This window comes from Phallusia mammillata, chromosome 4, assembly GCF_965637545.1.
Source record: "Phallusia mammillata chromosome 4, kaPhaMamm4.hap1.1, whole genome shotgun sequence".
Lineage (NCBI taxonomy): Eukaryota > Metazoa > Chordata > Ascidiacea > Phlebobranchia > Ascidiidae > Phallusia > Phallusia mammillata.
The window spans coordinates 14,644,297-14,658,117 of NC_137255.1; the positions used below are offsets into that span (position 1 = coordinate 14,644,297).

Sequence of the window (13,821 nt, forward strand, 5' to 3'; positions counted from 1 at the left end):
CCGAGGGATATAAATCAATTGATCGCATAGGAAAAACTAAATACTAACGCCATATGCCACTAGTCGTATTTCAATGTATTTAGTATGAAGGAAATAAATCGTCATGTCTGACTTATGAATACCGTACCATAAGGAATTCCCAATGTTGTTGGTATGAATGCTTTTCTATCTTCATAAATTTCACATAACCTAAAACCTATTCAATAAGGTTACTCAACACGCGCCCCAAGATTACTTCCGAATTTCGATACTAGAAGTAAAGTACCCGGAAAACTTTCGGAAAGTCATTAGGGAATTTCCCATTAAAACCATGTGTACAACAAGGGAGGTGTGTGACCCCGCCTTGTCGACACCCAGTCCAAAGTCGTCCCAACATTCGTCTTTGGAGATCTCAAAACTTCGACTTTGCACTGTTGGAAATTAGCGGCGGTCGAAACATTAGCCCTTCGTTATAAAACAAGTCCGTTTTCGAAACAATACACACAACAGAACACATTACTCTCAGCTCACTGTGGGTCGTACCACGCTTAATAATATTATGAAACCCTAAACTCGCTTATGGAACTCTAGACGTGAGATATAACGGGAACAAGGTGAAACGGGATTCTTTGTGTTGTTTGGAATCGGGCTCAGTAGGTGATGACAAGCTTGGTATATCTGTGGAATGACTCGACCCTTCGCCGCCTGACTAATCCTACTAAGAAATCTGTATCTTGCAACTCCTGCCATTGACAGCACGCAGCAAATATGTGTAACGACATGTAATAGAGAATCAACAAAACCGCGTGATCACCAAACAAAAAAGTTGCAAAAACCGAACATCACAGTGAACTGGACGCCAAGGGCTTGAAATCAGCAATTGCTCGGCTGTTTTCTGAAGTGGCGCGTACGCAAAAAAATAACACAAGAAAAATTGAACATCAGTCTGTGGCGAAAAAGTCGAATCCCAAAAATTTGTTTCGTATTTGCAATATTCGAAAGCTTGGTAATTGTCGGGTGTCCCTTCGTCAGTGAAATTGTCCACTTCCTATTGCACGTGAATTTAGCTACAAGGGCGTGTGTTTTTTACACGCAAGATCACATCATAAAAGGGAAGGCAGTCGATGGGTCACTCACTCGACCATGCAGGCACTTGTGGTAAATAGCGGTAAACAGCGAACGTGGCGAGGGAGGATTTGAAATCGGAAATGAAGCACCGGAAATGGAAAGTTGTGACGTCAGCACAAGCGATGACGTGTTAGGGTTACACCACACGTTCACAGGAAACATTTCAAGTAGAGATCGAGTATGATCGCATGAGTGATGCTGTTGTGACACGTGGTAGCGCGAGAAACATATGACGTCATTGTGTGACGTGTTGGAGGAGGGGGGTTTGTAACGTTCTTAATTGGTGGGGGGGCAAAAGAATATAGCACAGGAACATCCAACTAAAATGGCGCAAATAAGGTTCCACGCGAGTGGTTGTTACACAGCAATGTTGCTATGTGCACAGTGGTTCTTGTTTTCGTTTTTGTACTTCGGAAACCATATATAACGCGAACCTCTAATCTCCAATGTGCCGTAGCTGTACATTTGCATGCTTACACGGATGGTACAGAACAATTCTGTAACGTGGCAATAAATAATATCAATCATATGAATAATAAATATAAATAAATAAATATTAAACTTTGAGCGTAGAAAATAAACGACGTGTACCATACATGGCAAATGGCTTTCGCGAGATGCTGCGACCCAGAATTTTGCTAAATCGTCAAATTCAATTCAATAATCACTTGATGCTGGGACACTTTATTGGCGAGCTGCGTAACTCCGGACCGTGTGCGCGCCCCGAAGGCCGAGATTTGTTTTTTGCTTGTAGTAAGCGGGTCTTCGTTATACATCTTCGCTACTTGATTTTGACGATGCCGAATCACTTGAAGAGCCGAGTTTTGTTGTGTGAGATTTGGAGTTTGGATCAACGATGGCTGGATGAACTAGATAGCGGATAGGTTTCGATTCCTTGTATGGGCGTCGTATAAGTTCAAACGGTATGTCAGGCTGAACTTCCTGCGTCAGGTATCGGCTTTTGCTGGATCTGCTTAACGGCGTGTACAAATACCTGCACAAATGATACGGGTGTTAAACACAAAGACCAAATAAGAGAAAATAAGAAGCTTATAGAGATGTTATTATTCTTACCGGCGTTGTTCAGCAGCATCAAAAATCTTGATTCGCTTTAGTCGTACATTTTCGCGGTGACAGTTAAAGAAAAAGTTCCAACAAGAAGGCTGTTCCCACCGAAAGGTAATCCGTTCAATTTGACCGACATCTTGTTCGCTGTCTTGCGTGATCAGAAACCTGGTAGTTTGGCCCGCTACCACGTGAAACGTCGTTCCGCTGTAATGAAAAATCGATTTCATTATTCCAAGTCGTGTAAAATACTGCGAGTCAATTAATAGATATTGGTGACATATGTCAGACAGGATTATCTGAACTTGCTCACTTACTCATTTAATGCGATTTCCTTCGAGGTGTCATTTTCGCCGTGCAGTGTAAGAAACAGTTTGGCCTTGAACCCGGACGGAGATGCATCCGTGTGATTCCACCAGTGGATTTGGACTTGATAGTGCTTGACTAAAGAAAAATAAATCGTTTAAAATCACTTACATCTCTAAGCAAAACAAATCAAAAAATTAATTGGGGTAAAACTAAACTAAAAATTCACCTGTAAATGGAGCTTGGCCGCTGGTCACAAGGTAATACTGCACTTGGTTCTGTTTTCCACGAAGAGGCGTTGCCCAGTAACCCATCTGTCGGCAGCGATTTCCTCCCTTGTGTTTACCCCCGCGTCCTCTGCATCGAAGGCAGGTCCCGCGCTGTAAACGTACACGTACGAGAGTTAGTAAAATGCAAACGTTGGCTTACAAGTGTTGTCGTATGTTTAATTCGTGTGCTTACCTTGAATTTCTCGAAGCTGTCGCACTTGTAACCATCCATTTCGTTTTCAGGTCCAGTGGCATTGATGCTGTGTTTAAATAACATTGGTGCACGTAGATGGTCGCACATCGTCATGTCTGTTACAGCTGTAAACCAAATCACAAGTTTTGATCAACGTTAAATACGAACAGGGTTTCGTGCTTTTATGGGAATAACCAAACATTTCATAACTACAGCAAAAATTCCATCAGCTATTTTACGTAAAGCCCGAAGCGGAAGGGCAGGTAATCATGAGCAAGACACAATATATCCCCGCGGGCGTATGTTATTTAACAGTACGGAAAGGTTCAGTCTGTGTGAATGTGGTACGTAAAGTTTATTTCTAGCTCGACTTAAGACCCGCAACAACATGATGTGGAGTATACAGGCTGCATGCAACGATTTTTGACACCTTACCAGTAGGCACCTTTGAAATTCATGTGCAAACGAGTGGCGCCATCGTTTTAACCGTCACGCGCAGGTGCCAAAAATGTGACCAACAGTAACCCGACGATGAGACGCGGCCTATGACGTCGACTGAGCCGGAGTAACCCCTCGCATTATCCTAATCGGATGTTTAAACACGAATCATCAATTGTTAACCGTAATAAAATCGTTCGGCGTTTTTATCCATGTAAAAAGTATAAACGCACAAAGTTGAATCTAAACAATGGGATTTCACGAAGAAAACAAAAAAAGTAAATCTTCGTAAGCCAGACCAAATTTGAACTGAAATCGAATGGATTCGTGGATCAATAAAAGGTTACTCTAGGGCACTATCGAGTCATGTAAGACAGAGAGAAAATGGCGTGGCAGTCGCTAAGCCGAGAATCGCGAGACAAGTGAGTCGGTGGCATTCCTGAATTGAGTGCTGAGATGAATAAGAGTGGCCGGCACAATGGTCGTCGCGAGGCAACGTGTCATCACGTGATTGTGGCGTAAAGTCGCATGTGATCGTAAGTCAATACGTATACGAGGTAACCGTGCTGCAGGACTTTCGATTATGTGCCGTTTTCCTCTAAGCCAATGGCCGTCTTGGAAGATACAACGTCTTGGAAGAGAAAATCCCGCCTAGGACAAACGAACGTTCACGCTAAATAAATATTTGACGTCTTGGTGACGTCACACCATAGCGCCCGCCCTCATTGACTGGAAACCAACGTAAAAGAAGATGATTTGCCGACTGGAAATACACTGTACCACCATTTGTTTTGTTTTACCCAAACTGACACGCTCGAGCACGCTGCACTAATGCATGTCCGTGACGCTGGTAAATTTTCAAACTGTGCACTTTCACATCATGAAGAATGTTGACGGCAACCTTGTTCGTCAAACAAGCCCAGCCATACATCTATCGTCCGCGACCACTGGCTTTAAACGTGATTGCGCAGTGATTTGAGTATGACTACGCTGTGATAATCAAATGCAGATTGTATGTTTAACGCTTGACTTGCCACTTCAAAATCGTGTTTGCGCACACTTCAACAGCCAAAATCAAACAAGATATCAAATGAACCGATGCATAAGCTTTTGTACCAACTAAAAACATAGGAACCGACAAACATCACTGGACTCACATTTACATACGCTTTATTCACGGGAAAAGGGAAAATCGATTTTTATTCGCTAAGGCTTGGCAACCAGACGCTCTTAATATCCTGTCACGCCCACCGCGCTCAGCGAATAGCCTTCTCTATCATTAATGACGTCAACAACGCGGGTGCGATGACGTCACGTGACAGCTATGTATACTTTTATAGGTTGGCAACAAGGTCGAAGTAAATCCCAAGGCGCAAAGTGGCAGCGTAACATACGTACTTTAGTATTGTAATATTATACCGAAGCCTGATGCATGTTTTTCTACTATTACTAGTCTAATTCAATACCTTTAATCCAGTGCTTCGAGCCATCGTGACAGCCAGTTTGGTCGGCACCGCCGTTTGGATAAAAGTCGATGTGTCCGAGGTTACGATTTAGTCCGTTTGCTGTAAAATACAAAAATGGGTTACACGTATGGCTAACAAAATGGCGCGAAGTCCGATATGGCACAAGCTTAGGCCCAGATGCTTTTTTGTGTAGAACCGGATAAACCGTGAAAATCACAAAAGCCCGAGTGGTGGAAGGCCTATGATACCGTGACCAACTTTACTTGATCAATTGTGTGGCGCTCCCGACCTGTTCCTATTAAATTACAGAACCAGCGTATTCATACACCGCCCTTATGATGCCACCACGCCATTACTGGGAGGCGATGAAAAGAAAATCGCTAATACACGTAACGGTGCTCAACAAGGTGACGGACCAAAGCGTCGTTATGACACCCCTGTTATATAGCATACCGTAGCTTAAATTACACAACAGACTCACGAGCCATTAAAAAGAGTCTAAAGGAAAAAAAAACAGCGACAAACATATATTTAGAAGGTGCTTACCCATGCCAAACAAAGTGCTTGTATCCGTGTGTATAACATCCACGAATTTCGCGTCTGTTTTATCCAGGCGCACTGAGGCGTTATCATGGTTGAAACCAGGATTGGCTGGATCAAGACCAGTGATACGCCCAACTTTGTAACGCTTTCCGCTCTCCTGTACTTTCTTTCCAGCAAAACCAGTGACATGCGCACCAAGGCTGAATCCAATTAGGTGGAAGTCCTCGGCATGGGCCCCGTGGTTCGCCTTAAATTTAACAATCGTTCTATTGGTGTTGAACTCATCAGTAAAAACACACGATGGGTTGGTATGCTTACCATTAGTGTTTTTATTAAATGGGCAACTTGTGCACCAACAACTCTAGTGTTTGAGACTGCGTTATCGTAGGCAACATGAGCTCCGATCACCCAATTGACTTGAATAACGTTCACGTCTTCTTTGTACAAAATTGCCGCCGTTACTTCAGGGACCCATTTGGCAAGACGTGCCTCTATAAACTGAAAGTAAGACAAACACACGTTAATGTTGAAAAATCTAAAACTTAAGTTGATGTTTTCGTTCAGCATGCTTACCGCATATCCATGAACAAGAATTTTCGTTGGCTTTGCTGAGTCAAAATACGAGTTGGTCAGGTTCTGGCTTTCAGGTTCAATAAGCTGACCTTCTTCTGGGTTGCTACGAGTGAACAAATGGTACTTTGTCTGAATCTGCTTCGGTGACATTGGAAGCGGCATCTTGGGTGAAAATGGAGGAAGTATACTGAAGCATCCTAGATGCTGGTAACAAACCGTCTGCTTATTTTCATTTCCAGCTGAATGCTTGTGCCTTAAACCTAATAGTGGCAGAAAATAAAAATGGGGCTACTAAATCCTTTAACTGATTACAAACTGTTTTGACATACCGGAGGTTTTCTCTGTGTGAAAAGCAATTGCCAAGTAGAATAACAGCAACTTCACTGAAGTCTTGATTTGTGTCACAGAATAGGTGTCAAAATTATGGTAAGTTCCACGTTTCATAGTGTGCGTCTGCTGACTGGTTGTAGTTTTCAGACACAACGGTTATTAGTTTAAATTTTGTGCTATTTATGCACTTTAATGTGAATGGACAACACTGAAACTACAAAAAATAAAACGTAAAACTACTACAAAAGGCTTATCGATTTAGTAGGTTAACCAGCAGGTTGCTTGTGGCTTACTTCTTATTTCCTCTCAACCTACATGGTCTCTACAACAGTTGTATTTCTGCAGTTACTGACAATATGAATTTATTTGACGGCTGTAACTGAAAGTTTACGTTTATTCAAAGACAAACACCGTTTCTTCAAGTAACACATATGAAATAATTTGTTCACTGTCAGTAAAGGCTCTCTTTATTCAACATCAAATAAGAATAAATTAACAACCTGTTCATCATCGTTCTACAACTTGAATACGCACGTTTCCCTTTCCAAGTCATAACACGTCCGCACTGAACGACGCCACAGCACATCAACCGGCTTTTACGCTCCGATGACCTCGTAGTACGTTCTTCCAATTCCCGACACGGGGTCAGGCGATACGACGTCAACCAATCAGAAGGCTTTATTTTCAATACGCCTGTTCGTAGTGGAATGAAGCACTGTCCTTCGAATTGTCAGAGAATCCTGGCGTACACTTGCAGTTGAAAAACAACAAAAGTGTCTTATGTCATGCATTTTATTGTTTCCACGTTTGGTGCGGCGTTTTAACGATATTTAAGACACTTTTGATAAGGTTATGAGCTATTAACGTTTTCCGTCAGATTTTAACAATTAATTACTTAAAGTTCACATTTGGTAATATACTAATACTTCCAATAATATTTCAAATCTATCCATAACGTAGTTCATCTGTTGCAGTGATAAAGCACATTTTGTGTGGTTGGTGAATTTTGACCTGACATAACCCCGCACTGTGCCACTCGTGAATGTCCTGGAGTAAACTCCTTTTGCCAGCGTTTTTTCTCTGCTGGCTCCCGTTTGTTTCTTTTTGTTTCGTTGCTGTGGTAATTGAGGTGACTAATACAGACCGCGCCTGCGTTACCATACTGTTTTGAGCTCAGTTCCTGTGAATGGGACGAACATGCCGGCCTCTTTAAGCACTGAAGTACAAACAGTGAATTAAAAAGTAAAAACTGAACGAATTCCTCTCCAACTAAACAACAGCAGTTGTGACGTTACAATTACAATTACAGTTTGTGACGGGGAAAAGTTTTTTTAAGCCTACGAAGACATTCTTCATTAAGTTTTGTTGAAACTTGGTTAAAATTATCTTATGTTTGCCCTGGGCAAAACAGAAAACTACAAGCAAAACATTTTTTGCTCAGCACTCGTAGTTGTAAGATCCCATTACTAGGCTCAATAAAGAATAATCAGCACGACAAGAGTACATGGGCGACATACTGTGTGAAAAGGCGTTCGAAATCGTTTTCCGATCTAGGTTTCCTTCGGTCAAAACGGACGTCAAGCTTCTCGGGTCTAATCGTGCATTTTTGCTCCTTGGCGACACCGGACGACGATGTGTTGTTTGATACGGGTGTCTTTAAACATCGGCAGAAATATAAGGCTTAAAGAGAAAACGTCCCAACTCCCAATGTAAATTTTGTATGCACTACTAAACTGCACATGTAACCAGCTAGCTTTCCTTGTATGTTCTGAACAAACCACCTTTAAGCCACTTGCAAAGTGGAATTCATCCAGCAATTATTTAAGTCATTTGAAAGACCACAAGTAGTTAAGAAAAACTTTGTCCCTGCTTTAGTTTGCACATTACATTTAGGCCTACATGAATTCTCAACCAACGCCTAAGTCTGCTGTTTCGAAAACTTAATTCGTCAAACGAAAAAAACGCTTATGCCCAGGGTTTCATGTAATCATACAGAATAAGCGACTTTTCGGATTTTTTAAACCACAATACAAGAAAATGATGGTTATGTTGTAGTAGGGCAGTGGTTCTCAACCTTTCGTGGACCGTGGCTCCCTAAAAGTAACGTTTTGGCTTCGTGGTCCCCTTCAAGGAACCCTGTAGGATCTGTGCCCCCCTTAAAAATGCAAATGGCAATCTCGTGTTGGAATTCGGTACTAATTTCGGCTTTACACAGGCCTAATAGAGTAAACAAGAATCCGTAATCGTATTAAACCTCAATATAGGCCTAGACAAATAGACTGTGAAATATTCGATTAAATTAGGAAATAAAGTAAAAAATAAAATGATTTTGAGTGGGTGTTTCTGGTGAATCTACAACAAAACGTTATCTTTCACAACTTGGTCACTGCAAACAATTTCGTTATAAATTTAAAATTTTTAAGAAATTTATAAATTTTTGTCGTTGAAAATTTCTTATGCTAATAATTCACGAAGATGTAACCACACAGATCAGGGCGAGAAAAGTTCGTGCAAGATAATGATCAACAACCTTATATGTTAACTAACTCGTTTTTATCAGAGTTGGACTTAATGCGTTTTGAGTCAAAGCTGTGTACGTATAAGAACCAAATAGCTAAGGACAAATAGCGCACAAATCGCAGCATTGATATAACGTTTGATTACATGGCATAACAAGAGCCTAATTTACAATTTTTATTTTGTTAAAAAAAATTGTAATCCAAACGAGACCTGCTACACGCTTACATGTTGCGACAACAAAGTCGTTGTCGGGACAAAATATAAAAAGCAGGAACAACGGCTCCCTGTCACTTTTGTACTGTCCGAAATTGCAGATATTTGGCAAAACCTTACAGTAAAAGTCGGTCGCATTGCGTGCTTTTTTAATCAGATTCAACTATAGACTAAATTGTAAACGGAATCAGTAGTGTTTCTGACATTTTTTAGGAGTTGTTGCACAGAATCAGCAAAGCGTTCATGTAAAGTCTTCATGGCGTTGACGTAGGCCATCTTACCGTAAGTTCGCCCTGCACGCTTGCGTGAATAAAATTGACTTTCATGTTTCAAAAATGTTTTTGAATAATACACTATGTTTGATTGTTTACCAGTTGCAAAAAGGACTCTAGAGTCTCGCAAGAGATGGTGGTACTTCTGCGAGGTTCTGAGATTTACCAAGACTTGACGGGGTTCTGAGGTTTCGCAGGAGAAGGGAATGACTTGGCTGGCTCAGAGGTTTTATAGGAACATGGGTGGGCTTGGCGGTGTTTTGAGGTTTCGTTGGAGAATTGTTAAACTTGGCGGGCTCGGCGTTTCGCAAGAGAAGTGATGGACTTGGCTGGGCTCTGAGATTTCGCAAGAGAAGGGACGACTTGGTTGGGCTCAGAGGTCTCACAGGAGAAGCGGAGGAATTGGCGGTGTTGTGAGGTTTCGTCGGAAAATTGTTACACTTGACGGGGTTCGGGCGTTTCGCAAGAAGAGGGGTGGACTTGGCGGGGCTGTGCTCTCGTAGGAGAAAATTTGGTCATTGTCGGGGCTGTGCAGTCTCGCAGGAGAAGGGTTATAGTCTTGGCGGGACCTTAACGTTTCGCAGGAGAAGGGATGGACTTGGCGGGGCTCTGAGATCTAATTATGGAGTCGGGATTACTGTTTTTCAAAACGGAAAATTAAAATAGATTGAAAGAATAGATAATGCAGCTAATTTAAGAACGTAAAAGCTTGCTTGGTTTTCCAATAATTGTAATGACATTTGCGCATTTCATTAACAATGTCAATGTGCCAAAAGGTGGTGTTTGTAAATGGCATTTCCTGAATAATCGAGTCGGGTTCACGATTTACAAAACGTAATATTGATACGCATGGAAAGAATATGTAATGTAGAGAATTGATGCATGTTTATTTATTTGTTACTCAAAGCTGTATATTCTGTCGATTAAGTGCTCTTTGTATCTTATACTCCCCCAATTATCACGCTAAATAGTAAATATACTCCATCTTACAAATGGTTAAATACAAACATCACATAAATGTTTGTTACCTAACTTAGATTGGGGTCCCGATTTATCTGGTATTTAACAACATGTTTGTTTTTACAAGACTGATTGTTTTTTGCAAGATTTATATGTTAATCTACTAAGCTTATAAATGCAGTTCATCTTTTGACAAGTTTATTCGCGAGTGAGTAAACAACAGGAATCTTCAAGCGCCGATCGTGAATTTGTTGATCACTTTTGCGGCGCCGCGTGTGGTGCAGAGTCTGGAGCACAAAAGTTTTGCGTTTTTACACATACTTGTACGAGTAATCACTGTACCAATTTTGCCGAATTATTAAAAAGCACATAATGAGCATCCTATATACCAGGGGTCGGCAACCTTTTTTGCACTGCGGACCGTTCTTAAAAGTGAAATTTTATCGCGGACCGGTCTTCAAAAAACTACAAATATTTAGCAATAAAAACACTTAAATGAGTTTATCAGTCCCGGGATACATAGGCAAAATGTTTTATAGCATTTAACCTGAAAAATAATATGGACCGGTAACGAACTCCTCGCGGCCCGGTACCGAGCCGCGGACCGTCGGTTGCCGACCACTGCTATATACCATTGCTACAAATTTCAGCACAATAAATGAGTTAAAAGGAACAATGAACAAAAAGCGGATATTTGGCGGTAAAAGGTAAGAAACGAGTGAATCTAAATAATAGTTACTAAATGCTTTGTAACATTTTGTTATACACAAACCAACAATGCAAAAAAAAAACTTCTGGGTTATATAGCCAGTATTTTGTTCTAAAATTTCCATGTTTAAGGAGCCTGTTGACCGCTGCGTCAATCAGGGTCGAACTTCGGTTATATTGTGCGTAAATTTGAAAAGGTTTAAACCTTAAAAAACACATACGAACAGCAACATAACAAACGTGTCCAACGAAAAAACAAACAAACACAAAGTTACGAATAACAACTTTTTTTATCCCTTATATGCATCCAAAATTTTGGAGTAGTCCGTAATTCACAAGTTGCGCCCGATATAGAGACCAAAGACCATGCAAAATGTTTGACGTCAGTAGACAACACAACTTTCATTTGCACAGTTAAAAATATTGTGTGCCACAAAGATTTGTATTTGTATGACATTTTCATTTCAGTTTCCTAAATGTCACTCTTCCTTAGTCAGGTTACTAATTGGTTAGTTTTCTTGTTGAGTATTTTTTTGTCTAAAATGGCCGACCGTTCACAGTTTCGCCACATACAGTAGATGCATCTTCATTTTGTCTCTAAAAGGACAAACTAGCAATTTTTATTACTTTGTTAAACAAGCCTGATAACAGATATTGGTCTTACCTGAATATTTTTGTTACAGGATAATGATGCACACTTGTTGCATACTGTCTGTTTTGATCCAAACAAAACTACAAAAATACAACAAACACTTTTCTAAAAACTCCAATTTCCAAAGCAAAATTCGAAAAACCTTTACCAACTCCTGTACATTGATATGATCTGTTGATAGTTTTTGTGGTCATTATGTTGTTGAAGTCAATTTTTAAAATAATATGATCCTTAGTAATGTTTGATTTGGTGTTTGATCCCTGACACAGTTGATATTTTTGAAATCCACCTGTTATAATACAAATACACAAGAATACACATTATTAAATTTACACAACACACATAGTTTGTCTCAGTAAAGTTATTTCAAAACTATTTAAGGTGGTGGTTGAAATTAGTTTCATTAGCTTATGGATTAAGTTTACAAAGTACAAAAAACTTATCAGGTACAGAAAAGGTATCAAACAAGCCAATCAATTAACGGTTATCAACTAATAATAAACTGCAAACCATAAAAATAGTAAACATAATCAGTTTATATGATTGCATAAAAAAAAACCTACCAAGAACCACAGGTAGTTTGCTAGTTCTAGGTTTGATGTGGCTAAATATGCCAAGTTCAATCCTCCAACCTGAATATGTAACCTCAGAAACATTCGCCTCTTTATCAAACCTAATCCTGCAAATTAAGGATTTTTTTTTCTTGACTTTTGTGTGCTCAATTTCCTACCTTGTAGTGGGTACAGCTAATGTTTTTTCGTGTTGCTCAAAAACAATCCCATCATCTTGTTTATAAAATATCCAAGATTCTGCATTGAAAAGTGAGCTTTATATCAATCAATATTTTTTTCCAGCAAACACTTGTAAGTCTTAAGTTGAAAAGAAACATGATGGTTGGGACTTGGGAGGCATTGATTAACTTTTCTTTAAGTCAAGATGCATCCCCCAAAAAACAAAAAAACATTGCTGCAAAAACAACACACTGCAAACCTTTTGGACATAGCCCACCTTTGTAAGGGAAGCTCAGTTTGTTTGCTGAGTTGATCAAATGTTCAATACTGCTGTGCAAAATATTTTTAGGTTTGTGATGACGTGCTGCTGTATGGGTTTTTGCTTTGTTTTTCCACAACACACTGTTTCTGGGTTTGTAAAAAGTAGGAATTGCACCAATCCTGAGACTTTTTCTTGACCCTTTCCAAATAATATCTTCTGGTTTGAAGTGTCTTTCACATATTGAAGCTCTAATAAAAAAAACAGTATTGAAGCTCTAATAAATAAAAAAATAGTCAAAAGTTAATCCAGACTAATCAGCTGTACAAAATACAATTGAAGAGAAACTGTGTATTTTTTTGCATTACATTACTGCAGGTTTAACTGGATGCATTTAACACAGAATAGTTTAGATTTTGATGCTTCTTGCTAGGAAAGCAAAAAAACTGGATAAAACTAAACCTTTCTTATCTACTTGTTTCTAGTAAATATTTAATGGTACATCTAGCTATGTACAAGACGAGTTTAAATGGCTTAAGTTATAATAACGATTTTAGATGTATCGATTTATACTTGCGTTTCTTTGTGCAGTAATTCCTTTATTCTATCACCTCTTGAAGAATCACGCACACTTAACAATGTACGTCTCAGCTTCTCACGGTGAATTCTCTCTTCCTCAGATTTAGCAAACTCTGGCCTTAGCACTTTAAAGATGGAAATGTGCTCTGGTGATGTCTTACTTCTTTTGAACGAAGCATTGCAGTTGGGCATTGAACAGTTCATATTACTTTGCATGCAGCCCACTGCGCAATACACAAATCAGTTAAAAATATACTTATCATTTGGATGTTTTTACAGCGCTTTGGCTGCCTGGTATTTAAAACACCTGTTTCAACTTACAAACATCAACAATCACCTTTCAATATTTTACAAACACTTCCACAGAGCGTGACAAGCGTTTTTATTGGGGCGTAACGAAACCATAGAATTAATATTTTAACACTGGAAGTTCCAGCATCTTCAGCATTTTTGACAAATAATGTTTTTTTGGCAAATACAGCAGCTCATTATGCGATTAAATTTTGTACTATTCTTTTTGCTCTTTGCAATCCATAACTTCTATTCGGAAACCTAAAAATAAAGAGAAAAATTAATGCTCTTAGAATACGACTATATTATTTTCAACGTTATCGTTTATGTGTTTTAATAACAAAAA

General features: G+C 39.6%; 2 protein-coding genes across 4 annotated transcripts; both read right to left on the bottom strand.

The window, feature by feature from the left end:
- Positions 1 to 746: 746 nt before the first annotated feature.
- On the bottom strand, positions 747 to 6,863 carry LOC145224655 (pancreatic triacylglycerol lipase-like). Its single transcript, XM_080091194.1, has 10 exons — positions 6,290 to 6,863; positions 5,961 to 6,220; positions 5,706 to 5,885; positions 5,391 to 5,634; positions 4,845 to 4,943; positions 2,941 to 3,065; positions 2,708 to 2,858; positions 2,490 to 2,616; positions 2,182 to 2,379; positions 747 to 2,101 (listed from the first exon to the last, which is right to left on the bottom strand). The coding sequence occupies exons 1-10, from the start codon at positions 6,402 to 6,404 to the stop codon at positions 1,876 to 1,878; spliced, it is 1,725 nt and encodes a 574-aa protein (XP_079947320.1). The 5' UTR covers positions 6,405 to 6,863; the 3' UTR covers positions 747 to 1,875.
- Positions 6,864 to 10,436: 3,573 nt separating this feature from the next.
- Positions 10,437 to 13,525, bottom strand: LOC145222822 (uncharacterized). Of its 3 annotated transcripts, none has more exons than XM_080089036.1 (7): positions 13,183 to 13,525; positions 12,624 to 12,856; positions 12,346 to 12,424; positions 12,179 to 12,294; positions 11,776 to 11,904; positions 11,628 to 11,695; positions 10,437 to 11,560 (listed from the first exon to the last, which is right to left on the bottom strand). In XM_080089036.1, exons 1-7 carry the CDS (start codon positions 13,398 to 13,400, stop codon positions 11,501 to 11,503), a joined length of 903 nt encoding a protein of 300 aa, XP_079945162.1. In that variant the 5' UTR covers positions 13,401 to 13,525; the 3' UTR covers positions 10,437 to 11,500. The 3 variants fall into 3 exon arrangements, with proteins under 3 accessions (XP_079945162.1, XP_079945161.1, XP_079945160.1); XM_080089035.1 differs by having other exon boundaries at positions 11,764 to 11,904; XM_080089034.1 differs by having other exon boundaries at positions 11,758 to 11,904.
- Positions 13,526 to 13,821: the final 296 nt, after the last annotated feature.